The sequence below is a fragment of the Quercus robur genome, chromosome 5 (genome assembly GCF_932294415.1).
Source record: "Quercus robur chromosome 5, dhQueRobu3.1, whole genome shotgun sequence".
NCBI classification, from domain to species: Eukaryota; Viridiplantae; Streptophyta; class Magnoliopsida; order Fagales; family Fagaceae; genus Quercus; species Quercus robur.
The window spans coordinates 31,127,511-31,140,857 of record NC_065538.1 but is presented as its reverse complement, the minus strand read 5'-3'; the positions used below and the strand labels follow the sequence as shown (position 1 = coordinate 31,140,857).

Below are 13,347 nucleotides of genomic sequence, written 5' to 3'. Positions count from 1 at the left end.
AACGTTACTTTTATTTGAGTTTTCCTGTTGGATAGGTTTAGATTTGATTTGTTTTTGTTTCAGATTTTTAAAACACAGAATGGTTGAAATTTAGAGGGATATAGAGATAGTGTTTGTGAATGTCGCTGCCACGATCAGATTATCAAATTATCAAAACTGGCATCGGTACATTCTTTCCCCTTTTTAGATTTAGGTATGATTTTTATTTTTATTTTTTTATGACATTTATGTATGAAAATTTATTTTCTTTTTCTTTTTCTTTTTTATAACTTACAGAAATTACAAAAAAAAAATATATATATATATATATATGATTTTAGTTTTGGCTTTTCATCTTGGTTTTGATTCCTTTTTGTTCTGGGTTTTTGGGTTCTCCATGAAAATGTTTGTTTTCTCAATTTTTTGATATTTTTTTTCCTATTTTGGATTATGGAAATCACTAAGCTTTTCCTTGTTTTCTAATATCTGCGTTCATAGTTTTTTTTTTTTTTTTTTTTTTTCCTTTCTAGGGTCTTCGATTCTGGGAATTGAAGTTGCCCTCCAATTATGAAGTTCTTCTTTGGAAAGTGTTCGATGATTGTACTAAGGTTTTGCTCTCTCTATCTCTGTGTGTGTGTTTGTTTTCTATTTGGGTGCTAAGAAAGTGTGTGAAAATTAAAAGTTTCGAGTTTTTAGATATCGTTTTTGATTGGTTGTGATGGGGCTTTCGTTTATTAGGAAATAAATACGGCCCTATGATGGGGTTTTCGTTTATTAAGTTTTGAGAAAATGAGGGGTAGAAAATAAATTTTAATTTAGAAATCTTAGAATTTATTTTAACTAGTCGCTAACCCGTGCGATGCACGGGAAAGTTACGAATTTTTTCCAAATGATGTGACATTAGGTTTTGGAATTTAGCATTGATTCTCTGGTAGCACATTCTTAATTTTCAATTTCATTTATTTGATGTCTTCTACTAAATATTGAATGCATTCATTATATTTAAAAAACGTTGAAGTTTAGATATTGTTTTTGAATTCCTCTTGATTTTAAAGACACAACTATTGAATCTGAACAACATACCAATGCAAATATTAATCACTTAAAATTCAAAATAAATTATTTAAACATGATAAGTTACAATTCAAATTAAGTCTCATGAGTTTTTTAAATGTAAAGAGAATACTACAATATTTATAAATGAAATGTATATAGACAAACAGTTAACGCTATGGTAAAAGAAATCCTCAAATAACTAAATATAAGAGTTTAATTCCTCTATGTTTCAATTTAAAACCAAATTGTGCATAAAAGCAACAAAATTTCCTTTGTTCCAATACGTCTTTAGTATCAAAATCACAAATTCTTTAAAACCAAATTGTGTATAAAAGCAAAAAAATTTCCTTTGTTCCAATACGTCTCTAGTATCAAAATCACAAATTCATTAAAACCAAATTGTGCATAGAAAATCTTAGAGATAGAAAGACAACTTTAATGTGTTTTTTGTATCTTCTTCCTTTGTTGCTTTGTAGTAGTCCCTGAATATGCCCTTTTGTTTTCCTTGAGTACAGATGTTGGTGTGAGCTGCACATTGGTTTGAACATTAAGTTTTTGAAATGTTGTACAATCACCATCTTCTTCAATTGATAAGTTGTTGCTACATTCATTTGAAGTATCACTGATGTAAACCTAGCAATAGAACAGGTTGAGGAATTTATTACAACATATACATCTTAAATATCATATTTGTAATTTTGCTAAATTAAATAATACTTACTTCTGTCATTTTATCAAGCTGAATTGCTTTGTCAGTTTCTTCAAAAGAGTCAAAAAGTTTCTTGATAGTGAAGAATTCCCATCCATAGTTGAGATTATAGTTATTTAGTTGTATTTGGAAAACAAATTGTTTTCCTTTAAGATTTTCTATTTGCACAGGAAGGACGACTTCATCGGGCTCCTAACAAAAGTAACACTTTTCAAATTGTACACTGAAATAAAGTAGTAAATATTAAATACTAATTTTATATTCGACTTTCTCACCTCTGAAGATTTATTCAAAAGGTCTTTGGCTTATATGTTGAGTAATTTTTCTGCTTCTGAATCAAATAAAATGAATGTGGCCATTTCTGAGCTATTTTAACCTTTAATTGAATTCTATACCTGATAAAAGAAATGACATATATAACGTTAATATCATATTATTTGTTGTGTATTTTAATATAAAAAGTAAACATTTTCATTTTGTGTACCTTGGGATTGGGAAGCATGCCTTTTTGTTGCAATTGTCGCACCATAAAAATTCATCTTTTGAGTTTACCTTTCTACGACATACTTCGCAAGAGATAAAGTACCAACCATGATGATCTATGTCAATGTTTATAATCTTTCCTTCACAGGTAAAGATCGTTTCCTAGAAATTGAATTTAATATGAATCAATTTATAATTTTATAGTTAAATTTTGTAAAAGCAAGTCTAAAATATATAAAGCAATGTTAAGGACACAATGTTATTGTTGAAGGTATATTTTTTTCTGACCTTATTATCAGAGTCCCACATAACTTCTTTTATTTCAGTTATATTTCCTCTGTTGATGTTCATCTCTTCTTCAATTGATACTTGTGGTTTGAATTGCTTGGGCATTTGTACTATTGGTTGGTTATTTTCCACCAGCCTATTATATTATATAAAGATATTAGACATAGTATTGTAGACTGTAAATATATTAAAAATGTGAATCCAAAACAAAGCACTTACTGATCTTTGAATTCAGCAGTCTCAGGAATGTCCAAATCAATATAAACTCTTGTTCCACTTGTTGACGATAAGTTATACTCTCCTGGAATGCATAGGATTCATTAGGAAAAAAAGTACATTGAAGTTTCAATGAAATGATTACTGTAATCAGTGAGAGGTCTAGATTATAGGGCATAGTATGTTGTAGACATGTACAATACAGAGGTAAATAATCCAACTTTGCCATGGTAGATAGTTGCTAAAGATAATGACACTTGAGAAAATGTTTGTCACATTTTGAAAACCAATGGATCCTAAAAACCATGCTCTTGAAACAGATTAAAAAAAAAAGGAAAAGAAAAATATCTTTCAACAATGAAAAATGTAAAGGAAGGGAATGAATCTCCCAACAGTAAGTGATGAATACCTTTTTAATTCTTATACATTGAAATGATTTTTCTCTGCTCAATAATTTAGAGACAATTATATTGATTCATTGGATGCTTACATAATAATTTAGCCAAAATACTTTGTATTTCAAACAATTGGATGATTTCTTATGTAGTTCAGAAGATGGTTATAAAGAGAATTAGAAAAGAGAAATGAACTTGCCTTTAAAAGTCTTGACAGTCAAACATGTAGCTATTATGACAAAAAGGCCTGGATTTTCAGTAAAGAAGCTCTCCTCAACTTCATTTGCAACTGATCCCCAAAGTGTAAGCTTTATTTCATGTCCTCTGTCAAAAATTTTCAATGTTACAATGTAAGTTCATATAATATAAGTGCATGTATTAGTTTATCAAAAATAAATAAAGAAATAAAAAGTGCTTGTATTGAAAATAATTTCTTTTTTTTTTTTTAAAAAAAAGACATACTCTATAGTCATGACATTTATGTTTCTCATCAAGACATTTGATCCTTTGATGCAAGGTTGCTCAATCGGTCCAACACCAATCACATTTGCAATGATATCTAGGCATGAAAAAGATGTGGATGTAATTATTTTCATATATAACAATAATATAATACATAATTATTAATAAATTTAATATAACGCATAATATATATAGAGATACCTGATAGCTGGACATGTTTATTAACGCGTTCATGTATTTTATTGTAGTCAACAAATTCGAATTTATGACGCGGTATATCAACATCAACCTCCTTTATTTCCTTAATGCTAGTTTTCAATGTGAACATGATCTTGATGTCATTGTCTACTGGTCTATACAATGCATTGCCATCAACCACTTGAAAATAAGAGAGTTCATAAAATTTTCCTTCTTTCAGAAGAGGCTTGAACTTTTTAGCAATATTATTTTTAATGATTGCATGTATTGAATTATTCTGCAAGTAAAGTGCATAAGTTTTATATAGATAGAGTTCATGGTATATATAATGATCAAACAATATTAAAAGCTATAGAAGAAAAACAAACCTGCTCATCGATTAAAATCATATCTAAACTAATAATATCATTATTTTTTGAGTTGATTGCATTCCACATCCTTGATATTCTGACCTTGACTTTCCAATTTTCTTTGTGTTTGTCTATACAAAGCTGATTAAGGAGAGAATATTGCATCATCTTGGATCCCTACCTGCATAGATTAATAAATTTGAAAGTTTATAAAAATTCTCATCTCGATTTAGATACTGCATAGAATAAAACAAAACAAAGCAATATAACAAAGACATCAAAAAGTAATTAGCTTATTAAAGATAGAAAATAGTAATTAGCTTGTATTCAATTATGTTATAGACATGAAATTTAACAAAACAGTAAGCATATACGAAGTGCATAAATCAATTTGGAGAAGATAAACAGAAAAAAAAAATATATATATATATATATATATGAAATTATGTTACCTTTATTAGTTGGTTTTTTGAGTCAAAGATTGGTAAAAACTTCTTTATACACAATATTTTTTGTTTCAAACTTTTTTTCAGTGTCATCGTTAATGATGAGGAATTTTAGGCCATTTCTGCTTGTAACTCTAGACACTGCAACGTACAATTGCCCATGACTAAAAACAGGTTTTGGCAAATACACTCCAACATGTTTCAATGATTGTCCTTGGCTTTTATTTATAGTCATTGCAAAGCACACTGAAATTGGAAATTGTCGTCTCTTTAAAACGAATGGCCATTTTGAATCACTTGGAGATAATGTTATTCTTGGAATGAACACACGTTTGCCTATATTAGTGCCAGTTATGATTTCTGCTTCTATCACCCATGTAGCCAATCTTGTTATTATGAGTCTTGTTCCATTACAAAGACCTTCATTCTGATTCAAGTTTCTAAGCAACATTACAGGAAAACCTATTTTTAATGTCAGTTTATGGTTTGGCAATCCTGGAAATCTCAACGTGTTCAAAAATTCAACAGTATATAGGAGATCTTGGTCAGGAACATTTGAAGAAGCCTTGCATATAGAATCTGAACTTAGATATTCATGAACTTCTCCATTTAAGGATGACACAATATAGTCATTTAGTTCTTCTACAACTTCATTTGTAGGGGCAAGAATTGCCCTATCCTGTAGGTAACTTGGATCTGTGTATTTATTTTCCAAACTTGGATATGTGCTGTCAATAATATCTTGCATTGGATTCTCTGAAGGTTGGATAATCAAATCACTTGGAATTGAAATGTTGTAATCCCCATCTCCTTCTCCCAATTCACCATTACCTATTTTAAGAATCCACTCACTAAAGTCCTTTATAGATGATGTTTCTATTCCACTCATACCGTTCTGTAGAAGCCTCATATTTGTTTGGAGTTTAAAGACATTACAATCATTCCATAGATATGACTTGCTAATTGAGGATTGGACTATATCTTCTCGTCTTCCCTTTCTCACAACTGGAAGTATTTGTTGAAAATCACCCCCTAGAACTACAACTTTACCACCAAAAGGTTTTTCAGCATTTTGAGGATCTTCAATTTGTAGTATATCTCGTAACGTGCGGTCAACAGCTTCAAAACAATTCCTATGTGCCATCGGTGCTTCATCCCAAAGTATTATACTTGTTTTTGAGAGAAGTTCCGCTGCTTGTGTTCTTTGCTTTATGTCACAGGTAGAGTCATCATTTACATTAATTGGGATATGAAATCTTGAGTGAGCAGTCCTTCCACCAGGAAGCAACAAAGCAGCAATTCCTGAAGAAGCAACAAAGCAGCAATTCCTGAAGACGCAACAGCAAGAGCAATTTTGCCTTTTGATCTTATACCAGACAGGATGGTTCTATAAAGATACGTTTTACCCGTTCCACCATGTCCATAGACAAAAAACATTCCCCCTCTTTCAGTAGCAACAGCTTCCATTATAGAATTGTAGATTATTCTTTGTTCATTGTTTAGGCCAGAAATTAGGATCTCATGTTCTCTTTTCAGACTTGATACATCATACGACATTTCTTCTTGAATAAGTCTATTCCCATTCTGAATAAGATCCATATTTGGCTGGGGCATTTGTGGGTAATCTCTAAGTGATCTTCCATATTGTTGGAGGATTTGTTCGATTTCATACAATCCATAATTTCTCAATTGGTCATCTGATAAAATTAGTTCTTGGAATTGGAGGATACGCCTTTGCCTATTTAGTATATCTTCTGTAATCAGTTTCCAGTTGGATTCCCAAAGACTTAATGGATCAGCTACCTCACAGAACAATAGCATTGTAACAAATAGTTGACGCAATTGTTGCCCACTGGCCCAATTCGAAGCTTCAATTAGGGAATCATGCCATTCTTTGTCGTCATCAAGAAGTCCAAGTGCATAACAGGCTTCCTTATAAGTTGGATAAGTAACATCATTTATAGTCTTTAATTCTTTAAAGTTTCTTGGACCTTTGACAATGTTAAGCAACATTCTCAAATAAAACCTTTCACCACTTGAAGGATGTGCGTAGTACACTCTTCCAATACAATATTTAGATTTCCTTCTTTGCCATTGCTTATCATTACTATGCCATACCCATTTTGTAGGAAATTCAGCATAAGTCAACTCTCGAGCATCTTCAAAAGCCTCATTTGTTTTCATCCATTCTGTAAACTTTGTTTCTTCAATATCAGGTATATTTAAAACATTATCCAAGCTTGTATTTTCTGGATAAATGATGGGATGTTCATCTTCCAAATGAAAATTTAATCTTTCAACAGGTGGATATCGAAACTGAATTGGAAATTCAAATATTCTCCAACATGATTCAGAAGCTGAAATATATCTACAATCTAAGTATGCTTTTGTCTCATCAACAACAATTTCGGTCTCTTGTCCATCACTCCCAATATTTGGCAAATTCTCTTCTACAACAACTGTTGCTCTATCTGATCCCTTGTTTATATATTTAAACAAATATTTGATCGATCGAGATCTATTACACCATTCTACATTCAAATGGGATTGGTACTTCACCAAAAGATCTACATTATAAGGTACAACATATCGGTTATCCAAAAGAATTCCGTTCTTCTCTATTGTTTTTCCATCATTTCTCCTTCTATATACTGGAAAGCCTTCTTCATCAATTGTTGTTTCTTCATAAAATCTTTTCAGAAAATGTTTTGTACATTTACCATTCATCATGCACGGTGATTTCGGATTTGCAGATCCACATGGCCCATGCATCATAAATTGTTTTACAGCTTCATTAGCAACAGGATCATCATCTGGATCTGGTATCTCAGCCATAATGATACCATCAATATCTGTTGGACTTGGACACTTATCCTTTGGATCCAAAAATAGAAGAATATGTGCATGTGGGAGTCCTCTTTTTTGGAATTCAATTGTATACACAATAGCAATAACTCTTCCAAAATGAGATTTATGCCTCAAATCATGTAATAGTTCATCTAATTTTATCTTAAAAACCCTTGCTACAATATCTGGCCGATCCTCATATTTCAGGCCTTCTATAAATTCTAAGGAATGATTGATTTCTGACCATTTTGGATTGCAAGTAAATGTAAGAAATAAATCTGGGTAACCTGCCCATCTACATATCGCCATTGCATCTTGATAATTTTGAACCATGTACCTTGGACTTCCAGTAAATGAGGATGGTAGGACTATTCGTTTGCCTACGGTAATGGGATCTGTATCACCACGAAGAACGGCATCTTTCAAACCATAGTACAGCTCTGACCTCAATTTTTTTTGATTGAATCTAACCCATTGTAGTCTTTCTTCTTCGATAGAAGTGTATGTATCCACTATAAATTGTTGAAAAAGCCTCCTACGAAGCAACAATGTCTTGCCCTCATGAAAGCGTTGTTGAAGCCTATAAGCATAGTATTCTCTCATTGTTATTGATTCCCTTTTTCTAGAATTGCTCCCATTCAAATTCCTATAAGGTATACCAAGCATATACCCATCCTCACCATACGGAAAAAGTAATGGATATTGCAATTCCATAAAGCTTGGATGAGTTCCGTTTATACGTTGCAATCCTAAACTTCGATTCTCAACAATAATATCTCTATCAGAACTTTCAATATTAAAATCTCCAACAATAAGAGCAGTTATCTCAGACGTTACAGGTAAGTCATATTGCCTTTCACCAGAATTGCGACTTCGTATTAAACGAATTCTGACATTATGTATATCTGATTCATCAAATCTGTCCCTGACCATTCTAAAACATTTAACCAATTGGTTACACTGATCTAACATTTCCATCAACCCAGTAACAATATCTGGATCCACATAATTTCTATCATCTTCACGTATAACTGCATCAATTCTATTTTTAACTTCATTATCAGTTTCATAAATATAAAGCTGTGCATACTTAGGTTTTTGGCCATGGACAGGAAGAAGTGATCCAATTCTATGATGAGTTTGACCATTTACACGGAACACATATGGACCAGAACCATTATTCACTGATCTATCAACATTACCCCCCAAAGAAGTGAAAGCAAAGAGAGAGTTGTAGATTCTTATCCCTAGTTGAAAGTTTATTGATCTCTCATCACTATTAATATTGAGTAAGTTTCCAAGAAAGGGTGGAGGTTCTTTCAATAGAGGGAGTTGAACTCTTCCTTCAGAACAGCACAAACTAAACTTTGGTTTTGTAGGCGTTTTTGACTTTACAGTTCTCTCTTCATACCAAAGTTGAGCTCCACAATGCTCACATACTATTGTTGGAGGTCCTAAATCCAATGGTTCCGTAAATTTTCCTATGACAACAAAAACAAAAATTCACTTTTTCTTCCTAATTTTAGAACTTTTTTGGGAGAACTAAAAAATGTAACACTTACGTTGTTTTCTGCTTTCATCATTAATGCTATATTGTCTACGTCGAATACTCCTTTCAAATGGCTCGTCATCTCTTGTTCTTGTTTGGCCTAGGTTACATACTAATTATTAGGTTACATACTAATTATGAGTTTTTTAAAGAAAAATATTTTTTTAATATGTCAATATCATACCCCTTCTATTTCTCTTTTCAAATAAAATTAATCTTCGTCTCAATCTTGCATAGAAAGCAGAGTCCATGCTTGGGGAATAAACTAAAAGGAAAACATTCACAAAATTTTAACTCATAAATATAACTATATAGCAAAAACATATATTACAAATTAACAGTTACATGTTATAGAAAGGTGAAAAATTGAAGAAAAATATAGCATTCACATATTAACTTCAGAATTAAAAAAACATTAAGATATGATTATTTTATAAAATGTTCAAATTCTCTCTACAGAATAAAAGAAATACTGGTAAATACCTGACTTTCCCGGTCTTGTGGTTGTATTACCAAATAAGCAAGATATCAAAATTCCAAATCCCTACCTGCAAAACCAATAGAAGACAATGATAAAAGCAGATTTAAAATAGCAACCATATGAACTCTATTTAGGAATTCTATCAAACTCTTGTGAGAAGCCAATAACAAAAACATATGTACAACCAACAAACATCATTATTATGTACACATATATACAGCCAACAAAAAAAAAAACTCTTGACACACACAATGGTACTTAAGAGGGGGAAAAGCTGGAAAGGAAAGTACAAATGAAAAAAGACGCTTGCTTAAATTTAGCATCATCAATGTGCTGAAAGCTAAACACTCCCTTGAATAGTAAAGACGTAATAGTGCTCTATTTATTAGTTGCCAAGAAAGCTTGGAAAAGGGAAGGTTTGAAATTTGAATCCATTGAAGCTAGACAATATATGCTCCACCATTCAAAAGTAATAAAGCACAAAAATATGGCTATGTTGAATTGAATTTCTCAGAAATCAGAAACCACAAAAGACATAACACTCTATATGGATGTTGGGAAACTTGAAGAAAAGAATCAAAATTAAAAAAAAAAAAGACAATAATTTTTCATCTGTAAAACGTTTTTATCTACCAAAAAAATATAAAAATTGAAACTTAATCACTTGAACCGAGCCAAACAATTGTATTAGATAAAATTTGAATAAAATTCAGCTTTCTCAACTCCAAAGTCACAGAAAGCTGAATACTTGGAACTCTAGTTAATTTGATTTCCCTACTTTTTCTCAAAATGAAACGTTTAAAAATTGAAACTTAATCACTTAAGATATGCCAAACAATTGTACTAACTACTAAGTACACTTGGAATTGAATTCAGCCTTCTCAAGTCGAAAAGCACATTAAGTTGAAGACTTGGTATTCTAATTAGTTTGATTTCCCTACTTTTTCCAGAAAACAAACAGAACCCAAAAGGGCCAAAACCCAACCCATCATTATCTTCCTCTCTCTTTTTTTCCCACAAATTTCTCAGCAACCAAACAGTAGAAACAACATTGAACCTATACCCATCAGAGACAAAAGTCCATAAATACATTAAAAATTACAAATTTATACCCATTTGTACAACGTTTTTTTCCCTACAAAAAATTCAAAAATTGAAACCTAAACCGTTAAGCTGAGCTAAACAATGAAACATTTGTGCTAGATATATTTTGAATTGAACTCAGCTGTCTCACACATAAAGTTGAAGACTTGGGAATTTAAATTAGTTTAATTTTCCAAATTTTTTCTCAGAACCCAATACCCAACACATCATCATCTTTTGTTTTCCCACCAATTTCTCAGCAACCAAACAGTAGAAACAACATTGAACTTATACTTATCAGAGACGAAGTACACCCACATTAGAAAAACAACTGAACATCCCAAAAGTCCATAAACACATTAAAAAACAAAAATTGAACTTATGCCCATATTTTTTCCAACCAATTTCTCGGCAACCAAACAATAACAACATTGAACTCATACCCATCAGAGACAAACCACACCCACATCAGAAAAACAACTGAACATCCCAAAAAGTCCATGAACACATAAAAATTAAAAACTGAACTTATGCCCATCTTTTTTTCTCAACAATTTCTAAGCAACCAAACAGCATAAACAACATTGAACTCATACCCATCAGAGACAAACCACACCCACATTAGAAAAACAGCTGAACATCCCAAAAAGTCCATAAACCCCAAAAAAAAAAAAAAATTGAACTGATTCCCATCTGTATTTTCACCAATTTCTAAGCAACCAAATAGCAGTAACAACATTGAACTCATACCCATCAAAAACATATAACTAAAAATCTTCAGAAAGATCAAATTGAACAATTTCAAAGACTACAATTTGCCTACACAAATCAATGTGTTTCTAACATGTCACCCTAAGCACTAAAAACCTTTACAAATTTCCATTAAGTTCAGTCCCGTGGCTCAGTTTCCACAGAAAAACAATTCAATCACTAAAAATAAGGATTATTAACACAAAAACATATAACTTAAAACAGCAGTAACAACATTGAACTCATACCCATCAAAAACATATAACTAAAAATCTTCAGAAAGATCAAATTGAACAATTTCAAAGACTACAATTTGCCTACACAAATCAATGTGTTTCTAACCTGTCACCCTAAGCACTAAAAACCTTTACAAATTTCCATTAAGTTCAGTCCCGTGGCTCAGTTTCCACAGAAAAACAATTCAATCACTAAAAATAAGGATTATTAACACAAAAACATATAACTAAAAACAGCAGTAACAACATTGAACTCATACCCATCAAAAACATATAACTAAAAATCTTCAGAAAGATCAAATTGAACAATTTCAAAGACTACAATTTGCCTACACAAATCAATGTGTTTCTAACCTGTCACCCTAAGCACTAAAAACATTTACAAATTTCCATTAAGTTCAGTCCCGTGGCTCAGTTTCCACAGAAAAACAATTCAATCACTAAAAATAAGGATTATTAACACAAAAACATATAACTAAAAATCTTCAGAAAGATCAAATTAAACAATTTCAAAGACTACAATTTGCCTACACAAATCAATGTGTTTCTAACCTGTCACCCTAAGCACTAAAAACCTTTACAAATTTCCATTAAGTTCAGTCCCGTGGCTCAGTTTCCACACAAAAACAATTCAATCACTAAAAATAAGGATTATTAACACAAAAAAATATAACTAAAATTCAAAAAAAAGTTAAATTGATTATCTAAGTGTGTGCACAAAAACTACAATTCTATAATTAGCTCAGTTTCCACACAAATTGAATAGCCGTGAAAAAAAAAAAAAAAACATACCTACAAATTGAATAGCCGTGAAAAAAAAAAGCATCGTGAAAGTTTTATATATATAGAGTTATAGAGTCCTAATCTATATAAAGTTTGGATTCAGAAAAAAAATATATATATTATAGGTTTATAAGATAATACCTTTGGGCCGGTCTCGACGGGCTGGGTCGGTTGCATTGCCGACCGATGGGCTGGGTCGGGGAAGAGTGGAAATTGAGTGATGGGCTGGGAAAGAGTGGAAATTGAGCGAATTGGATTTGGGTATGGTGGGATCTGTGGCCATGGGCTTGCCGTGGAAAGGAAGAGGCAGAGGATCGGTCTGTTGGGTCAGATCGGTGGGTCTTGCCGTGGAAAAAAAATGACAGAGAATCGGAGAAGGCATGTCCGGTATCGTGAAAGGATCGTTGGGTCTTGCCGTGGAAAAGAAATGGCAGAGAATCGGAGAAGCCAGGGTCCGGTATGGTGGAAGGTAAAGCTATTCGTGTGTGGAGGGGCAGAGAATCGGAGAAGCCAGGTCCGGTCAGGTGAAAGGGAAAGCTATTCGTGTGTGGAGGGGCAGAGAATCGGAGAAGCCAGGTCCGGTCAGGTGAAAGGGAAAGCTATTCGTGTGTGGAGGTCCAGTATCGGGAAAGCTATTCGTGTAATTGGTGATTGTTTTTTTGTTTTATTATTTGGTAATTGTTTTTTTTTTAATGATGTGCTGACGTGGAAAATTGTGGAAGCTTCAAAAGCTTCGGTTTTATATATATATATATAGATTAATTGAGAGGGGAATAAAATTATTTGGTTTTGTTGTGATAAAGTTTTGGTACCTCGCTGATATGGTTCTTTGGCTTATTTTCTGTTTGGATTATTCATATTATATGATTTTCATGATATGGATCTATTTCTGATGGATTTGTTGAAAAATTGGCTTTTTGCAGAGAGTTTGGCTGCATAAAGGAACGGGTGGTGTTTGTTTGTCCATTGCTTCAAAAGGGTTAGCAATCACCCGGATAGGTGATTGAAGATATTGGAATCATATCCCAACTGAAGA

At 32.2% G+C, this 13,347-nt stretch overlaps 1 protein-coding gene across 1 annotated transcript; it reads right to left on the bottom strand.

The window, feature by feature from the left end:
- Positions 1–3,302: 3,302 nt before the first annotated feature.
- On the bottom strand, positions 3,303–3,958 carry LOC126728104 (uncharacterized). The gene is made up of 3 exons (XM_050433974.1): positions 3,790–3,958; positions 3,589–3,685; positions 3,303–3,450 (listed from the first exon to the last, which is right to left on the bottom strand). Exons 1-3 carry the CDS (start codon positions 3,914–3,916, stop codon positions 3,303–3,305), a joined length of 372 nt encoding a protein of 123 aa, XP_050289931.1. The 5' UTR covers positions 3,917–3,958.
- Positions 3,959–13,347: the final 9,389 nt, after the last annotated feature.